This window comes from Astatotilapia calliptera, chromosome 10, assembly GCF_964374335.1.
Source record: "Astatotilapia calliptera chromosome 10, fAstCal68.1, whole genome shotgun sequence".
NCBI lineage: Eukaryota > Metazoa > Chordata > Actinopteri > Cichliformes > Cichlidae > Astatotilapia > Astatotilapia calliptera.
Window position 1 is genome coordinate 26023758 of NC_137431.1, and position 16763 is coordinate 26040520.

The following is a 16763-nucleotide window of genomic DNA, read 5'->3' on the forward strand; positions in this document are numbered from 1 at the left end:
TGTCAGAAGTGGGATTCGAACCCACGCCTCCATTCGGAGACCAGAAGTCCCGTCTCTGCGGAAGGAGATTATCCTTGAGTCTGGCGCCTTAGACCACTCGGCCATCCTGACACGGTGCTCAACCATGTTGTTAGTAGGGGTCTTAACCCTAACACTGTGTAGCCTATGATTTGATTCGATTGTAATATATGTCGTTATATTTCTTAACAAAAGCAACTGCCAGTTATGTGAGCGTATTTTACAACTTTATCTCAGCTTAAAGTGCGTATTTATCTTCTGTATTCACTTTTAATGTTAAGACTTTATCTGCGCATGCTCGTTTTAAGACTCGTGATGATGCTGCGTTCAGGGAATAGAGAAGAGTGGGATAAATATGAAGTAATTTATATTATCTTTAGCGGATATCCGTTTAATTTGACATAACTAAGCATCAGCATTAATTCCACAGGTTTTAATATAGTAGGTTGATGTGAAAATTGAAAAACATCGTCACGAGAACAGCTCGTTTGCTAGCGGAGACCAGAGCCTTTTTATGGAAGGTTGAATGACTTACTCAAGTACATTGGCGGGGACTATTTTACTATTGAACATGAACGCAGCATAACTTCCGCTTTGTCTACGTGCGGCGGCCATATTACACTTCCGTGCTTCAAGGGTATCTGAAGACATCAGGCTAGGCAACATGTACCGGTTTGGTAAAGCTGCAGTGAACATTAGCGGTAAGAAAGCAGTTATTTTCATATAAACTCGCCCTAAATGGTTGCGCTTTTAGATCGGTGTGCTGTTTAATACTAGTTGACCTGGAGAATGACAGTTTGATGGGCCGGTGACCGCAGTCAGCATGCAGACAGGCTAACCTTAGCACCACTGAAGGAGGAAATCTTAAAAAGCTGTTTTCCCGATTAATTTAATAACCAGAGTTATATCCCGTAAGTGAGAGTCATTATTAGGTAGTCGTTTTAAAGTGCTCCTTATTCAATAAACATGTCGTTGTCCGACCCTCTGACCTGCGTAACTCGAAGACGTGACAGGCTAACACACTTGCAATGCTCATTTCTTTATCGAGTATTTATCCTAGTATGCATTCATTTTTGAAAGTACGCGAATGTACCCGTCTGATGTGAGAGTGCGATACTGCAAGGGCAAATAAGATTAGTAAATCTCTTGACTTGCCCTTCTAAAAGAGGCTAGCAGAAAGCGAAATTGATTGTGGAAGTATTGAGCTTAACATTTAATACAGCGAATTGTACTCACAAATACTATTTATTACAGGAGAGCAGAATGTACGTGCTTATTTTAAGCATGTATTGGTTTCTTTAAACCCCACTTTAAAAATGAGTTACTGTGTATGTTATGAAAGGGGACAACTGTAAAAATACACAAAAACACATAGTTTAGATAGAAAATAGAAGCGCTCCATGAATACCTCTACATATACATCAATAATAAGATGAAGTAAAAAAATTAAACAAAAAGATGTTTGTTTAGATTTGTTTTGTTTTTATCATTAGTTTCTGTTACTGATTGATTTTGTTCCCTTTGTTTTCAGTAGTTTCTGTATATCATCTCTTTTCATTCTGACAGCTCAGTCATTAACATGAGGACTGTTTCTTCTTGTCATGTAGGCCAGGCCATGCGGCAGGTGAGGCATGGATCCAACCTCCCCCAGAATTTCCACTCAAAGTACGGTGCTGGTGTGTTGGTCAGTGGAGCCATCTTCTGCACAGCCGTGTGGGGATACGTAAGTTTGATCGCATCACATTCAGTTATGAGCATGACCTGAACAGACCTTAACATTGATAATATAGTCAGTGTGGTTGGATGTTTGGTGTGGGGGGAGGAGGAATAATCTATTTTTAAAGATAACAAAAAACATTGCGGTTAGTTTGGTCGATACTGAGATCACATTTGTTAAAACTATACTTTGGTTTAATTCAGTTTAAAACAGAATAAATGATTTAAATAAAGCAATTGCCAAGGTTTTGGGGACTGAATATAGACTCCCTACTGTATTGAGACGTTTGTTTCAAAATGAAATTCTACAGAATAACCATGTTTTCTGTATTGGTGTTTTTATTAAATGGCAAAAGTAAAAAGTAATTAAAAACAAAGTTTGATACTTCACACTCGCATTTTCCACTGATATGCAAATTTTTCAGTTTTTTAAAAATTGGTTTCATATTTCCAAACTTGTCTGTTTTCTCATTTTCACCAGGCAATACTGAAAAAATAAATTTGACTTCTCTTGCTTCAGGTGCTAACTTCGACTGGCATCACCTGGAATCTGTCACCTGTCGGGAAGATCCAGCCCAAACCGTGGAGAGAGGAGTGAAGAGGTGCCATGACAGAGCTACCTTCCATCCAACCCTTCTGTTTGTACAGATGAATAAAATATCTGCGTGTTCAGACAGCAAATGCTCTTGTTTATTCCAACATGTTTCTTTGTCCAAATAAATTAAGTGTGATTCTACTGACTCCATCTGTTTGAATAAAGTTATTAGTTGGCTTGATATCAGACAGAACTGTTTTGAACTGAGGAAAAGTGAGTTGCTGAAGGGCATTAAAACATTTAAATAATACAGATTTTACTACCTGCCGTGTGTTTTTATTAGGCTTTTTAACAGAGGCTTAAGACATTTGAAGGGAGCAATATGGTAATCTAAAATTACAAGGTTTGTGTGATCATGAGAAATACTGTTACATGAGAAATACAGGCCTGAAAAACAAAAATAACCTGGAAAGCTTTGAATACCAATGTAGTCAGATTTTTAGTACACTCACTGGTACCAACCCATGTAGTTGACTTGAGATGAAGTTGAAGAATTTGGAGGTCATCCTTCATTATTCCATCCATTTGTGTTCAATGTACCAGTACCACTGTACCAGCCCCAGAGCATGATGCTATCTCTTTTGGGACCTTTGCAAAGTGGTGACACATTTTCTAACTAATGTACTCAGTACATCAAATATATTCATCCAAGGATGTGTATACAATAATAGAATAGAATAGCCTTTATTGTCATTGTACAGAGTACAACGAAATTGGAGTGCCACTCCCTTGGTGCAAGTTTCAATAATAAATATAAATGTAAAATATAAAAAGTACAAAAAAAACAATCGTAAGTACTCAAACAATAGTATGTACAATATATACAGGATAGCAGCATTAATATAATGACAGTATGAATAGCAGCATAATATAATGACAGTGACGGTATGGAATAGGTTCAATTGTTTTTGTGCTTATTTACTACGGTGATAGCTCTGGGAAAGAAGCTATCCCTGAATCTAAATAATCTGTTAAAAGATTTCTTAAGTTTTAGTTACTGGTATGTTTTTAAAATGTATTATGAATTTCATTCATTTATTCAAAAGTATTAATCGGTATTGACAGTTTTTACCTTACAGATATTACTTTCCTTATTATTAACCTAATTATATTTTTCCTTCATGTGCTTATTTTTGCAAAAATAATATCCTTGATGCTTTTGCCAGGGGTAGATCTAGAGAAATGTCCTTAGTTTTTTTTTTTTACACATATGCAACTGTTACTTTCTGTAATATGTATTATATATGGTTAAAATACATCAAAGTATACACATTTCATTTAAATATAGTCTAACACACAAATCTAACTCAAGCATCACACTCTTTTTTTAATAGAAAAAATAAAATTGTAACATGAGGTTTGTTACATTACATGAGAACACCACAGGCCTAAAACCTGCAGGTCTAACAATGGGAGGTGTATTGCTCCTCCTTTTTTCCACTTAGAGACAGCATTGCCTACTTTGACATTCAATAGTACCCTAATTTTTTTAACACACAAAACCAAACAATGACTACACTACACACTGACTATACTAGACAATGCTACACACTAACTACACCACAAAATGCTAAACTTCACAAATCTCTCACATTTCAAAACTCGCTCTCTCTCTCGCATTAGTCACACAAACCTCATGTGCTGCCATATCATTTTTTTATTGGTCGACACAGTACATTTTTCGTGGTAGCATTTTTTTCCTTTTTTTGTGCTGTCATTTGAAAATGACGTTTTTACCATTTTTTTCCTGCACTAAACCTGATGACAGTATTCAGGAAAAAAAGCATCAGTATATATAGTTTATTTTAATCATAATTATGGTTTTAGTGGCTATCAATAAAATTTAAAAAGAGCATATAGGCAGGGGCCGATCTACAGGGGTGGCATAGGGTGGCATGTGGAACCCTAAAATAATTTCTTGTCCCCCTTAGTGCCACCCTAGTTTTGCAGATGACTGACTGACTGGGGTGACAAAAGACTATTATATGGCGGCACATGCCACCCAATGCCATGACTGTAGATCCGTCCCTGGCCTTTGCTATATCTTCTAAAGTATGCAGGAGGGGAGGGGGGTTGAATGACATCCACTAAGTTCAGCTGATGCAGTAATCAGGAAGCATCAGAAGATAAACAGCAAACCGATCCAATCAGCGTGGAAGCTCTCCTAATGCATTAGCCAATCAGCAGCGGCGGGTGTGCGATTTGCCCTGCCCGGTGGTGTTCCTCCGCTGCGTTAAGGTCACCGCTGTCATTCGGTAGCTAACCAACAGCCGAAGGAGGCGGAGGAGATCCAGCAAAGGAAGGTGCACGAAAGAAGCAGCTAAACTCAGCAAAATGTCTCTGTCTAACAAACTCACCCTGGACAAGGTGGACGTCAAGGGGAAGCGGGTCGTTATGAGGTGAGCGTTAATTATCGCCTGGCAGTTAGCTTCTGCTGGCACCGTAGCGGCTAATCGGAAATGAGATTATTGATGAGCTTCTCCAAAATGTCGTGTTTGTTCTTCCTGCGGTGGCAGACTGTTTGGTGCTCACACACAGTGATGTGAGGGCATTAAAGTGATGGCTAAATGGTGTCTGAGTCGGTTTAGTCCGACGGGCAGACGACAGGAAGTGAACTCGTCGGTTGTCACGTTTTCCTTTCATGTTACGTGCCTGTGCGGAGATGCTGCATGGATGGATGGAACCACTGGCATCCGAGTCAGTCCTGTAAAATACACCAGCATCCCTCTAATAATAATGAGTTTGTCAGTTTAAAAACCTGAAAATTGATGATGAATGTTATTGAAGTCTTCAGATTTCAGCTTAGGCCTCAAAGGAGATTTTAAAGGTGATGATTCAGACAGCACCAGGAACTATTTCATATATAGAGGGAAAACTAGCAATTGTTGGCGTTATCTATGAAAGGGATTATTAATTTCATAGTTAATGATAATCGGCAAAAAATAGCTATCGCAAATATCCAGATTCACATTTTGACATCCATTCTCAGTAGTTTAGGAGGCCCAAAACAACCCAAAAAAGTTGAGTGATTTTTGAGCTGGGATATGAAGGTTGAGCCAAAGAAACACTTTAATTGCTTGAAAACTGAATCAAACAAGACTCTGACTTTATTAATCAGCCGACTGATCCACTTTAACAGGTAATGATTAGGTCACTGGCAATTCAGTCCAATTTGTTTGTTTTATTTTATTATTATTCCTATCTTCCAGTGAAATCTCTCTAGCAGAAAAGATGCCCTGCATCCTAACTGGACACAACTGAAGTCAAATTTATATTAGTCTAATTTGGCAGTCATTCACTTTATATTTCTGCAGCCCCCTCCAGTGATCTTGAAGGCACTTTTGAAACTGACACCATGTGTGAAAATGTCAGAGGGCCATGCTGGTTCGCTCAGTTTGGTGATGCAACACCAGGTGGCTTAGAACAAGGTTCACCCGTATTGCTGAGTGTTAAAAGGTCAAAATTCACCACATGTTGAGTTATGTGAGCGAATGTTGTGCCGGTCTAAGACAGTTAGACAATGGGTTACGTCAGATCACACCCAGGGCCTGTCGTGGCATGACACATGGTGGTGGTGGGGTTTTTTTCCCCCAGATTCAGATGGAGGCAGTGAATCGGGGTTTCCTTACTGAACAAGGCTGGCCCTGAATTTAAAAGGGGGAGGGGCTCTTTATTGAAAAGGGGAAAGGGCTCTATGTTGCTATAGAGACCTGAAGTGGCTGACAGAATTGAAATGTGTTCAGCAGAGACTTGCAGCCGGCTTCCTCTGTCATGTAGGCTCCTGCTGCAGCAGCATGAAACATGTCAGTTTTAGGGTTGCAAAATTCCAGCGAACAGAAAGATGAAGGCAAAAATGGAGAGTCAAACACACTAGTGCTTTTTGGGGCTCTGTACAAAAGTGAGAAATACCCTCACATGTTAATGTACCAAACTTTACAGCATTAAAAAAAAAGGTTTAAAGTTTTACTTGATGGATTGCAGTAGACTTGAAGTCTACTGCAATCCAAGTCTTTATTAAGTGACTGAAAATTCCCATGAAAATCAGCTGCTGAGCTGCTGTTAACTCCTTCATTGAGCTTATTTCTAGTTGTAAAGCAGCTAAAAGAGCTTTAGAGTCCACTGTGCTATAAACCGTATAAAGATCTGCATTCAAGAGCAACAGGGGGGGAAATGCAGAAATTTACAGAAGTAGAGCGGAAAACTATCACAGCTTTTGGATGAGTGGCACCTGTGAACAAGATCCTACTGTTGAGCCTCTGAATTGCTGACTGATGGCTTTCAGACTAAGACAGTGGATTGCTGTAACAATGACGGCAGGTACAGAGTGCGTGCAGGCTGATCACATCTCAGAGCATCAGTTCCCCAGAGGGAGGGAAAGGAGAGGCAGTTATGTAACCGGCTGGAGTACGAGGGACACGGCGTGTACTCTAAGCTGCCAGTGTGCATCTATGAAAAGGAAAACTGTTTCAGTTCCTGGCTCAAAATGGGCTTTTTTTTTTTTTCCCCACCTTTAAAAACAAAACAAAGTCGACCAATTTCATGCATGAGTAAAAAAAATTTTATTACTGTCCTGATGATTTTTGGGGGGATTCAAGGTTAAAACCTTGAAGGTTAAAACGTATGTTCCTCTCTACATAGGAAATAAAAATAAAGCATGCTAAAAGTCATTTTAGAGGAAAGCTTCTCAGCTAATGGTATTGACTGCTTGGCATCAGGGGACTCGAGCTGTGTATAGCTGACTCCAGGAGTCAATAGAGGAAGGAGAAGGGACCAAACACTGAGCTAAAAATGGTGCAAGATTTAAATCAAGACCTCCTGTCTCAGCTGCCAGTTACATCTGGTTTCTAACAAATGGGTAAGGGGTATAGTCTTAAAGCAGGGGTGGGGGAACGCCAGGCCTCTAGGGCCGGTGTCCTGCAGGTTTTAGATGTGTCCTTGATCCAACCCAGCTGATTGAAATGACTAAATTACCCACTCAATATGTCTTGAAGTAATCATTTGATTCAGGTGTATTGACCCAGGGTGATATTTAAAACCTGCAGAACACTGGCCCTTGAGGCCTAGAGTTCCACACCCCTGTCTTAAAGTCTTGCCAAATTCCCTAAAATTTTGTAGCACTTTGTAGCATCCTGGTTTTATTTTCTGATGTGAAATGTTTCTTCCCTTTCAGAGTCGACTTCAACGTTCCAATGAAGGACAAGGCGATCACAAACAACCAGAGGTAGCGTCTATCTTATTCTGAATCTTTTCAGTCTGTTATGTGTTAAGCAGCTGGGATTTCTAGAAGAGGAGTAGCAGATTTAGATTTGCTGAGAGCCTTCCTCGGAAATGAAAACTGAAAAAATATGTAGTTTCCTAGCATGCTTTAATTCTGTTAAAACTCCATACATCGATGTCAAGATCTCACTGGCCTTGATTTTTGACAAACGTAACTGTAGTCTTTTAACAGAAAAGGGAAGAATGTAACATTCCTAAAAGCAAGAACATTAATATTAAGTTTGAGTAAGTGTGACTTGATTCTTTTTTTCTAAACACTCCTGTTCACTTGTGTGGTGCCTTCAGGATCAAGGCAGCCGTCCCCAGCATCCAGCACTGCCTGGATCATGGAGCCAAGTCTGTGGTGCTGATGAGTCACCTGGGCCGTCCTGACGGAAACGCCATGCCTGAGAAATACTCCCTGGAGCCCGTCGCCGCAGAGCTCAAGACCCTCCTAGGGAGGTGAGATGATGGCCTGAATAAGTGGTGTTTGTTAACAAGGGCAGAGGTGGTGTCCTTGTTATGGTTGAAATATTCTGGTATTAGTAAGAAAGATATTAACGCTATTTTTGGTTGCTTCTAGCAAAGGCAGATTTGTTTCGTTTAAAATGTATACATGTCTATCTATACACTAAAGAAGAGAAGATCTGCTCTAAGAACCAATCATAATCACACTCACTAATTCTGTGACTGTAGGGACGTCACCTTCCTGAAGGACTGTGTGGGCCCTGAGGTGGAAGCTGCCTGTGCTGACCCCACCTCTGGATCCGTCATCCTGCTGGAGAACCTCCGCTTCCACGTTGCCGAGGAGGGCAAAGGGAAGGACCCCTCTGGGAACAAGGTGAGCTTCTGAGGTTTGAGTGTTAACAGTGGTTAGACTCGGCAGCGTTATGTGTGGTTTGGGCTTCAGTTTTTGTTTTGTTTTTTTGTGTGTGTGTGTCAGTTTTCCTAAAGACAGAATATTGGTCTGTCATCTAAGACTACAGTCATATTAGAAAATTGAATATTTAGTCTCTGAACTGCCATCGGTGTGAAGAAGAGCACGATAACTTACAGCTGCAATCAAGTTCCTGTTATTTTCAGAACTTGCATGTAGTCCTACAGTTTGTCTCTTTACTTCCAGTCCTCTACTTTTTTCTTTTTGCCTCCATCTAAAAGAAGTTGAACATTAACCTCTCACAACACACTGAAGTGAATTTTTCAGAGATTGAAATAATGTAGTTTGGCCAAATTGGTTTTTCTCTATTTGCATCACATGGCAATTTGCTGCATCACAAATGTAACTGAGCAAGTTGTTATTTGGCAACCAAGCCGTACACGGAGGACAGACCAGGCTCTATCCACGAACATGCTGCAGTTGAATTTTCGAGCACAAAAGACACGGAGAATGAGAGCGTCAGTGCGAAAGGGAATGTGGCCCAATCATTTTGTCAACATAATCACTGGAATTGGGCAGCACGGTGGCACGGTGGTTAGCACTGTTGCCTCACAGCAAGAAGGTCCTGAGTTCAATTCCACCATCAGGCCGGGGTCTTTCTGTGTGGAGTTTGCATGTTCTCCCCGTGTTTGCGTGGGTTCCCTCCGGGTACTCCGGCTTCCTCCCACCGTCCAAAGACATGCAGCTTGTGGGGATAGGTTAATTGGATAATCCAAATTGTCACTAGGTGTGAATGTTCGAAGGAATGTGAGTGAATGGTTGTCTGTCCCTGTGTGTTAGCCCTGCAACAGACTGGCGACCTGTCCAGGGTGTACCCCGCCTTTCGTCCTATGACAGCTGGGATAGGCGCCAGCGCCCCCCGCGACCCTGAAAAGGATAAGCGGAAGCGAATGGATGGATGGATGGATGAATCACTGGAAGGCAAAATTGTATTTGAAAATATGACCCAGGCCTCAGACAAAGGTGTCTTTTTTATAGTTTAAAAAAAGTGTGTTCTATATTTTACACACTTTCAATAAGACCTAAAAAGATGCAAAGTGAAGCAGAAAAATGGCCAACACCTTGTCGGTTCAGCAGATTTTCTTTGTGCTCGGTCACATGGAGGAAGACTCAGTCACTCCAGCTGCAGCTTCTCCTGAAATTGCTGCATCACCATCTGACATCACAGTGCTGGTGCAGAGACTGTTTTGTAGCACACTGTTAACCGCACTATGTTCGTAGGATAAACTAACTGTGAAAATGTGACTAAACTTTTCTAAAACCAGCTTTTCTAAAAAGCCCTAATGATGCAACACACACAATAATAGGCTTTCATTTACCTATTTAAGATAAATTTGGTCATTTGTGTTTTTATTGAGATTCATATTCGTCTACTCATAAGCCATTTATGGTGTGGTTTAGTAAGGCTGCTGTAGGAGCAATTTCCCATCTCTGGGATAAATAGTCTGGTTAGAGAATGCCTGGTCGCACTCCCTAATCTCCTCCTTTATGCTGAGGCATAAATAATGTAGCATATTCAAACTCGCAGACAGACGCTGTCTGAAATGAGCATCGGTCTGAGCCGTGGCCGAGCACCACTTTTGACCTGTTGACATTTATCTTGAAGGTCTGTGGGCTTTTCCTGTCCTGTGAGGCCTCGTTGGTATGCTGGTTGGTTTCTACTGTACCGCTGTAGTGTATACACCACGGTCTCTTTATTTTTAGCTCATTATAAAAACATGAAATGGTCTCACTTTCTCACTTAAATGGGCGCTCCACTGCTTTTTACACAAGGATCGGTTTGTGAAACTGTAAAGTGTTTTCTGTAGCTGTGACATTTCACTGATGAACTTTCACAGAAGTTCATCAGGGTTATTTCAGCTTGGAGGTCTGGCTATTAAAAGCATCACTGTGTCGAACTATGGGGGAAGATCCATATTTAGTTTTACCCAGTTTATTTTTTGGCCTGAAGCAAGTAGTTAGTCTGGTCAAGTAATGGAAAACTAATCTGCAGCTATTCAATTATTTTACAAAAATTGCTAACTTCTGTTGGTTTCTGAAGCTCATACTCTTTGGAGGGGGGTAAAAGTTTAAAGCCTGAAACCTGTCCCTTGGAAAGAAGTGACCTGGGCTCCCTGGCATTTGGTCGACCCCTAAAGAGCTCTCTTGACCTTTACTCTGCCTACAGTCTCACAGTTGTGACCTTTCCCTGTTAAAGTGCATCAGAAACCTGACCCACAATGTACTGACTGAATCCTGATGGATAAACTGAGTTCATATTGACAGCAGTCCGATTATACCTGGACACAAAACGGAGTTGAGCTTGAAGATATTTGGGTATGTAGGTGTTGCCCTCTGCTCATTGGTGGCAGGTAGATTAGCTTTTATTTGTATGTGGACAGTGGAACTGGATTGGAGCTGAAACAAGGAAAAACTGCTTTGAGATCAGGATGATGAGACATGCAGCATCAGTTCACAGGACTTAAACGAGTCCCTGAATTTAGGCCAACAGTCTTGTTGAAGTAAAATGAACTCTTGCTTTTGCACTTTGCAGCCTTAACAAATGGTGTTTGTCTTCTCTTGTCTTTCCAGACGAAGGCAACCCAGGAGCAGATTGATTTCTTCAGAGCGTCTCTGTCCAAACTGGGAGACGTTTACGTCAACGATGCCTTTGGGACGGCTCACAGAGCCCACAGGTGAGCGCCACGCAGGTCAGGTGGATACAGTGATGATCACTAGGTGAAATCTGCGGTCTCAAAGCAGATGGTCTTTGAGAAGTTTCAATTCGATTAGTTTAATTAAATGGTATAATTCAGTAGTTTGTAACTTCTTCATCCTTGTCGCTGTTAGCTCCATGGTGGGAGTGAATCTGCCTCAGAAGGCAGCTGGTTTCCTCATGAAGAAGGAGCTCGACTACTTCGCCATGGCTCTGGAAAAACCTCAGAGGCCCTTCCTGGCTATCCTCGGAGGGTGAGAACATCTCTTTTTAACAGATGAAGTTTGAAAATGTTGGCTGGACAATATTAAAAAAAACTACACAGAGCATGGTCACTAGTTCTGATTTGTGTCCACTTTAGACATTATTTTCTTCTGCTCAGTTCTTTAGGAAGGGTCACAGGGTGTCCAGCCAGGAATAGAGGAAAAGCTCATTATATTGTCTGTGGTGTCACTGTGCACTGCTTTATTCAAGGCTCAGTGAGCAGGCAGATCCAGGATTAAGATTTAAGTTGATTTTGATTTATACGCTAACCCCTGATTTATGGTCACAAATATTTGGTGGTCAACAAGCAAAATTTTATGTATGTTTTAAACCTTTTATCATGTGTCTGCAAATTATGCTCAGAAAGAAAACTGCCCATTAACCTTCTGTGCACAGAAGTAAAACTACAGTTTCCATCATTAAGTGAGGACTTCCAAAATAAACAACTTTATTTTCTAACAGTTGCTAATCGTGTCAAAGTCTTGTATAAGGTAACCATTAGAATGTATTTCTATTTAATTGTATAGAAATTGCTTCTATACAGTGAGAATAAGAGCTGCTTCTCAGGAATAATGACTTGATCAACAGTTTTAGTGAGACTGTGGCACTGTTTCCTGTAGCTTTGTACCTCTGTCCTGCCGTGGTTTCATAACCCTTAACTTGCTTGGTCTGCTGCCAGCCAGATGTGGCAACATGCCAGAGTACATTGTGCAACAATTGCTGGCAGTCGGCGTCAACTGCTGCAGCCAATCAGCTCCTCTGTGAGGATGCTGACCATTAGTGTGTAAATGATCTGCGTCGACTGCTGTTGTTAAACCCCTGACTTACAACATTACACCTGCAATAGGAGACGGCAGACTTTTCTGCAGCTCAAAGTCATCAGCGGTGAGGTTAATGGTACAGAGGTGCAGATAAATCGATTAGCAGCTTCGCTTTCTGATTTCACTGACATAATTCTTTTTAATAACTACAGTTGAAATGTAATAACAGTGCAGATCTATTGATAAGGGTTTGGTATAATGACAGAAGGTTGTGTTCGAATATTGGAATAAAAAAACAACAACAACAAAAACCAGATTATTCAACCATTTCTTGTCATTAATGGTTTTCCTGCACTGTTCTGTGTGGTGGGATGCAATACAATATAATATCTAAGCAGCTCCATGAGCCAATATTTAACAATAATGGAGAAATAATGCACTGCTAAAAGACTTTGAATTACTAAAGTTTGTCTCAGTGTAACTAGATGCTACTTTACAAAGAAGAGTTTCATTCAAAGCCAAAGACTACAGCAGCTGTCACGAAGCCTACATGAAACCCTTAAAGCATAAAGGAAGAGGAGGAGGCCCTCACAGAGAGCCAGTGAATATTTTTGCTTGAAATGCCTAATCTTATATAATCAAAGACTTAATTGAATTATTGACTCACAGAACTTTGCATTAGGAGGCAGTGGGTTCACCAGATGCCCTGCGGCGAAAGACTGTGCAGTTTTGATAAAGAGAGAAAATCTAAGGATAAAATTTGGCTATGACATCTTAACTAATAAAATAAACCAGTTTTTAGCTCCTGTATGTACAGATGAGTGAATTTCAGGATTGTCACTGTTTGTCTGTCCTGACGTGTTTTCTCTGTTTTAGAGCAAAGGTGAAAGATAAGATCCAGCTGATCAACAACATGTTGGATAAGGTTGATGAGATGATCATCGGGGGTGGCATGGCTTTCACCTTCCTCAAAGTCCTCAACAACATGGAGGTGAGGAGGAGGATGCGTCGCCAAAGCAATTCGAAAATCAAACCGTTAAAAATGGTGGCTCAAATGACTTCACCTGATGGAGGTCGCCTGCTCTGTGCCTCAGAAAGCTTTGAGCTTCAGCACATTGTTTAGCTGTTCATAGTTTGCATTTACACTTGCTCCCCTTGTGCTGGATGAACTTCCCAAAAAAGATGACTCGGTTAAAAAAAACAAATCGCATACAACACACTAAGTTAAAACAGTGATGCTTTTTGAGTCTTGAGTGGATATGTTTCTTAGTTTTCCATGAGTATTCATGTTTTAACCTCAGTGTTCAGCCTCAGGTAGATTAATAAAATAAAATTTCTCCTTCTAATGGAGCTCACACTTGGACTTTTGTAGTGACGAAACGGTCTTGTGAAACAGTTTTGTTTGCATCACTGCAGAGACCGAAAGTCACGATTGTGACCTAAATTTGACTTCTTGACAAGCAGATTTTATTCAGTTTCCTCCTCCTGGTTTTATTTGCCCAGTTTATGAAATGAATAGCTACCACAAACCCAATAATAGTGATAAGTTGCTGCCTGCCTGGGGAAAAAGATTCCTAATCTCACTAAGCTCACAGTTGAACTATGAGGCAAGAGCAGAGGTATGAAGACAGAGTGGGTGTGAGGTGAAAGAAGCTGGAGCTCTTAAAAATGACAGGCCGTTACTTATTGTGATTTGTGCCTCAATGCAAACAGTTACAGGTGCAGCTATAAAATTCTTATCCCAGTCATTTGTGACATTGCATAACTTTTTTTAGATTTAGTAAACTTGGAAACTACAAAAAGGTGAGGTTATTTTGCACCACAATGGGCAAATCTGCCCTGTGAAACGGGCATCCTCCTACTGTTCCTGTTTGGGCGGTAAATGTTGTGTTGTGTACATTCCTAAATGATCTTGATCCATCTGAGGCTGCAAGATATCAGAAAGCTGTTGTCACTTCCCTTTAAATGGCACTGAGCGTCTCCACTAGAAATGACACAAACTTGCTCAACACATGAAGGGCGTGAAGTAAAATAAGTTTCAGCATCAGCTTAACTCGACAGTTTTCATCTCGTGGGGTAGCTTCGGTGCAACTTCCAAACATTAAGTAGGACTTGAACACAAAACCTCTTTGAGACTCGTATAGAAGAAAACCCAAAATATGAATCATGCAGTGATAAATGTCTGCAGATTTGAGTAAATGTTTTTTCTTCTTGCAGTCCTGTCTGTATCATAAAGAAACATCAGATTTCAGAGGGCTGTATATTAATTTATTTTTTAAAGTAATAGTCATGGAAGTTTACGGTAAATCTTAAAATGTATAGCTGAATATAAAGTTTTAGATGCAAAACTTAGGATGTTCAAAAGTGTTCAATGTGTCCCCATTCTGAATACTCTTCGTATATAGTTCCTCAGATTTACTTGTTTTTAATTGTGTCTTTGCTGGTTTCATGTAAGTCACAAATCTTTTCTCCCGTCCTCCTGCTCCTGTCAGATCGGTACCTCCCTGTATGACGAGGAGGGCGCCGGCATCGTCAAAGACCTGATGGCCAAAGCTGAGAAGAACAAAGTCAAGATCACGCTGCCCGTCGACTTCGTCACTGCTGACAAGTTCGACGAACATGCCGCCACCGGTACTGCAACAGTTGCTGCTGGCATCCCCGCCGGCTGGATGGTGAGAAAGGACAAGTTATTTTAAATTAAAACTACTTAATGGACTATGAAGAAAGGTTAAGCATTCTTTCCTCCTCTGCAGGGTCTGGACTGTGGACCCGAGAGCTCTAAGGCCTACGCAGAGGCGGTCGGCAGGGCCAAGCAGATCGTGTGGAACGGTCCGGTCGGTGTGTTCGAGTGGGACAACTTCGCTAAAGGGACGAAGAACCTGATGGACAAAGTGGTCGAGGTGACCAAATCTGGCTGCATCACAATCATCGGTAAGAAAGAGGAGACGAATGGGGAGCGTGTTCCTTAGTTTCACTCAGTTTCATCCCTCGCTCATCACAAGGAGATTTTACTGTGATTTATTTGTAGTCTGGTTTATGGGACACAAGTGTTTACTGGAGACACACAGGGACTCGTGCTGCATTCAAGAACATTACGTTTACTTATAGTGCAGCTTTACAGTTCGGACTTTTTTTTTTTTCTTTTTTTTTTAATCATTCAGGTTCAGTTCCATATTTGTTTTTTTTAGATCTTGTTCTTTTACTACTGACAAATCGTAATAAACAAAATGTTTGAGTATGCAAAGCTGAGGAGAAAAGCTTTGTTTCCTGTCTCTCTGCACCTTTTAAACTGTCAGATAAAAGCAGATCTTTCATAATGAGGTGTGTTCTTACATCTGGTTTGTTTGCTGTACAAACAGTAGCACCACATGTGCAGTTAGTCCAAAAATGAGTCATTTATGATGGTTTTACTGCAGCCATGTCACCTTCTTAATAACATTCGGTGATCGTAAATGTTATGAGGGGGTTTACAGCGAGATTAAATGATGAGGCTGTTTGATTGGGTGAAAAAAACAAAACAAAAAAAACATAAATGTGTGGAATGTGCACAAAGAGCAAGTAAAAGTATAATTTAATGGTGTTTTTGTACCTTTAAATCGTTCACGTGTGTTTGTTCAGGTGGGGGTGACACCGCTACTTGCTGCGCCAAGTGGAACACAGAAGACAAAGTTAGCCATGTCAGCACGGGAGGCGGAGCCAGCCTGGAGCTGCTGGAGGGTGTGTGATGGGAGAAGCTGCCCCATGTTCACTCACAGAATAGAAAACACTGTTTTTAACATGTTGAGCCTGACTGAGCATCTGCTCTTTGTGTCCTCAGGTAAAGTCCTGCCAGGTGTGGACGCCCTGAGTAACGCTTAAACCTTCATCAACTGGAGAGCGAGTGTGTGTACGAGAGGTGGTTAGCTACACAGCCAGACTCCTGTTTACTCCCAGAACATCCCCAGAAGTGAAATAAGACAAATCCCATCTTTACCCTGCAGCCGTTTCATGTTCAGTCTTTGTTTTTGAAGTTGTGACTCAGAGGAGGAAAACGTTACCTCACACCTGCTGTCATTACTGAGTAGAGCGCCCTGCCTTACTTCGACATGCTTCTCAAAGCCACTCTGCTGAAAGTAGGAGCCTTTACTTAATGGTTAGGACAAAAAAGATCAACCTCATCGAGGTGGAAGTCGTTTCTTTCTGCTGAAACACAAACTGCCTCTGCAATGACTGAATCTGGGTTCAAACAGCAACGTCTGCTTCACTGTAAACTTCCTCAGTGGCTCGTGTGTGTAAATGTTTTGCTGCGTCACTTTTGCCTCCCTGGGAACGTCACTGCACCACCCTGAGTGTATATACATGCAAAGTATATATATTAAAATGTATGAGAGAAATGGTAACTTGGTGTGTTACATTTTGTCTGTTGGCACTAATGTTTGCTCTGGTCGTCTGTCCTCTGTGGTGGTTGCTGGTTTCGAGCGGCTTCAGACAGATGTCTCGGCTGATCTGTTCAGGCTAATAAAACTGTCTCTGTGTTAAAAA

At 41.0% G+C, this 16763-nt stretch overlaps 2 protein-coding genes and 1 non-coding gene across 3 annotated transcripts; 2 read left to right on the forward strand and 1 right to left on the reverse strand.

Moving 5' to 3' along the window:
* Positions 1–111, reverse strand: trnal-caa (transfer RNA leucine (anticodon CAA)). Its single transcript has 2 exons — positions 74–111; positions 1–46 (listed from the first exon to the last, which is right to left on the reverse strand). It is a non-coding gene; the product is annotated as a tRNA-Leu (tRNA).
* Positions 112–343: 232 nt separating this feature from the next.
* On the forward strand, positions 344–2474 carry cox7b (cytochrome c oxidase subunit 7B). Its single transcript, XM_026181931.2, has 3 exons — positions 344–719; positions 1626–1741; positions 2255–2474. The coding sequence occupies exons 1-3, from the start codon at positions 683–685 to the stop codon at positions 2330–2332; spliced, it is 231 nt and encodes a 76-aa protein (XP_026037716.1). The 5' UTR covers positions 344–682; the 3' UTR covers positions 2333–2474.
* Positions 2475–4503: 2029 nt separating this feature from the next.
* Positions 4504–16763, forward strand: pgk1 (phosphoglycerate kinase 1). Its single transcript, XM_026181858.2, has 11 exons — positions 4504–4728; positions 7500–7550; positions 7892–8047; positions 8282–8426; positions 11094–11197; positions 11352–11471; positions 13119–13233; positions 14735–14914; positions 14996–15173; positions 15861–15959; positions 16060–16763. Exons 1-11 carry the CDS (start codon positions 4664–4666, stop codon positions 16098–16100), a joined length of 1254 nt encoding a protein of 417 aa, XP_026037643.1. The 5' UTR covers positions 4504–4663; the 3' UTR covers positions 16101–16763.

Bases quoted from the DNA above. Each gene is read 5' to 3' on its own strand.
- cox7b (XM_026181931.2), top strand. From the start codon at position 683: ATGTACCGGTTTGGTAAAGCTGCAGTGAACATTAGCG. The intron at 720-1,625 runs GTAAGAAAGCAG...CTTGTCATGTAG, and splicing joins AGCTGCAGTGAACATTAGCG to GCCAGGCCATGCGGCAGGTG. The intron at 1,742-2,254 runs GTAAGTTTGATC...CTCTTGCTTCAG, and splicing joins GCACAGCCGTGTGGGGATAC to GTGCTAACTTCGACTGGCAT.
- pgk1 (XM_026181858.2), top strand. From the start codon at position 4,664: ATGTCTCTGTCTAACAAACTCACCCTGGACAAGGTGGACGTCAAGGGG. The intron at 11,198-11,351 runs GTGAGCGCCACG...TGTCGCTGTTAG, and splicing joins ACGGCTCACAGAGCCCACAG to CTCCATGGTGGGAGTGAATC. The intron at 11,472-13,118 runs GTGAGAACATCT...TCTCTGTTTTAG, and splicing joins TTCCTGGCTATCCTCGGAGG to AGCAAAGGTGAAAGATAAGA.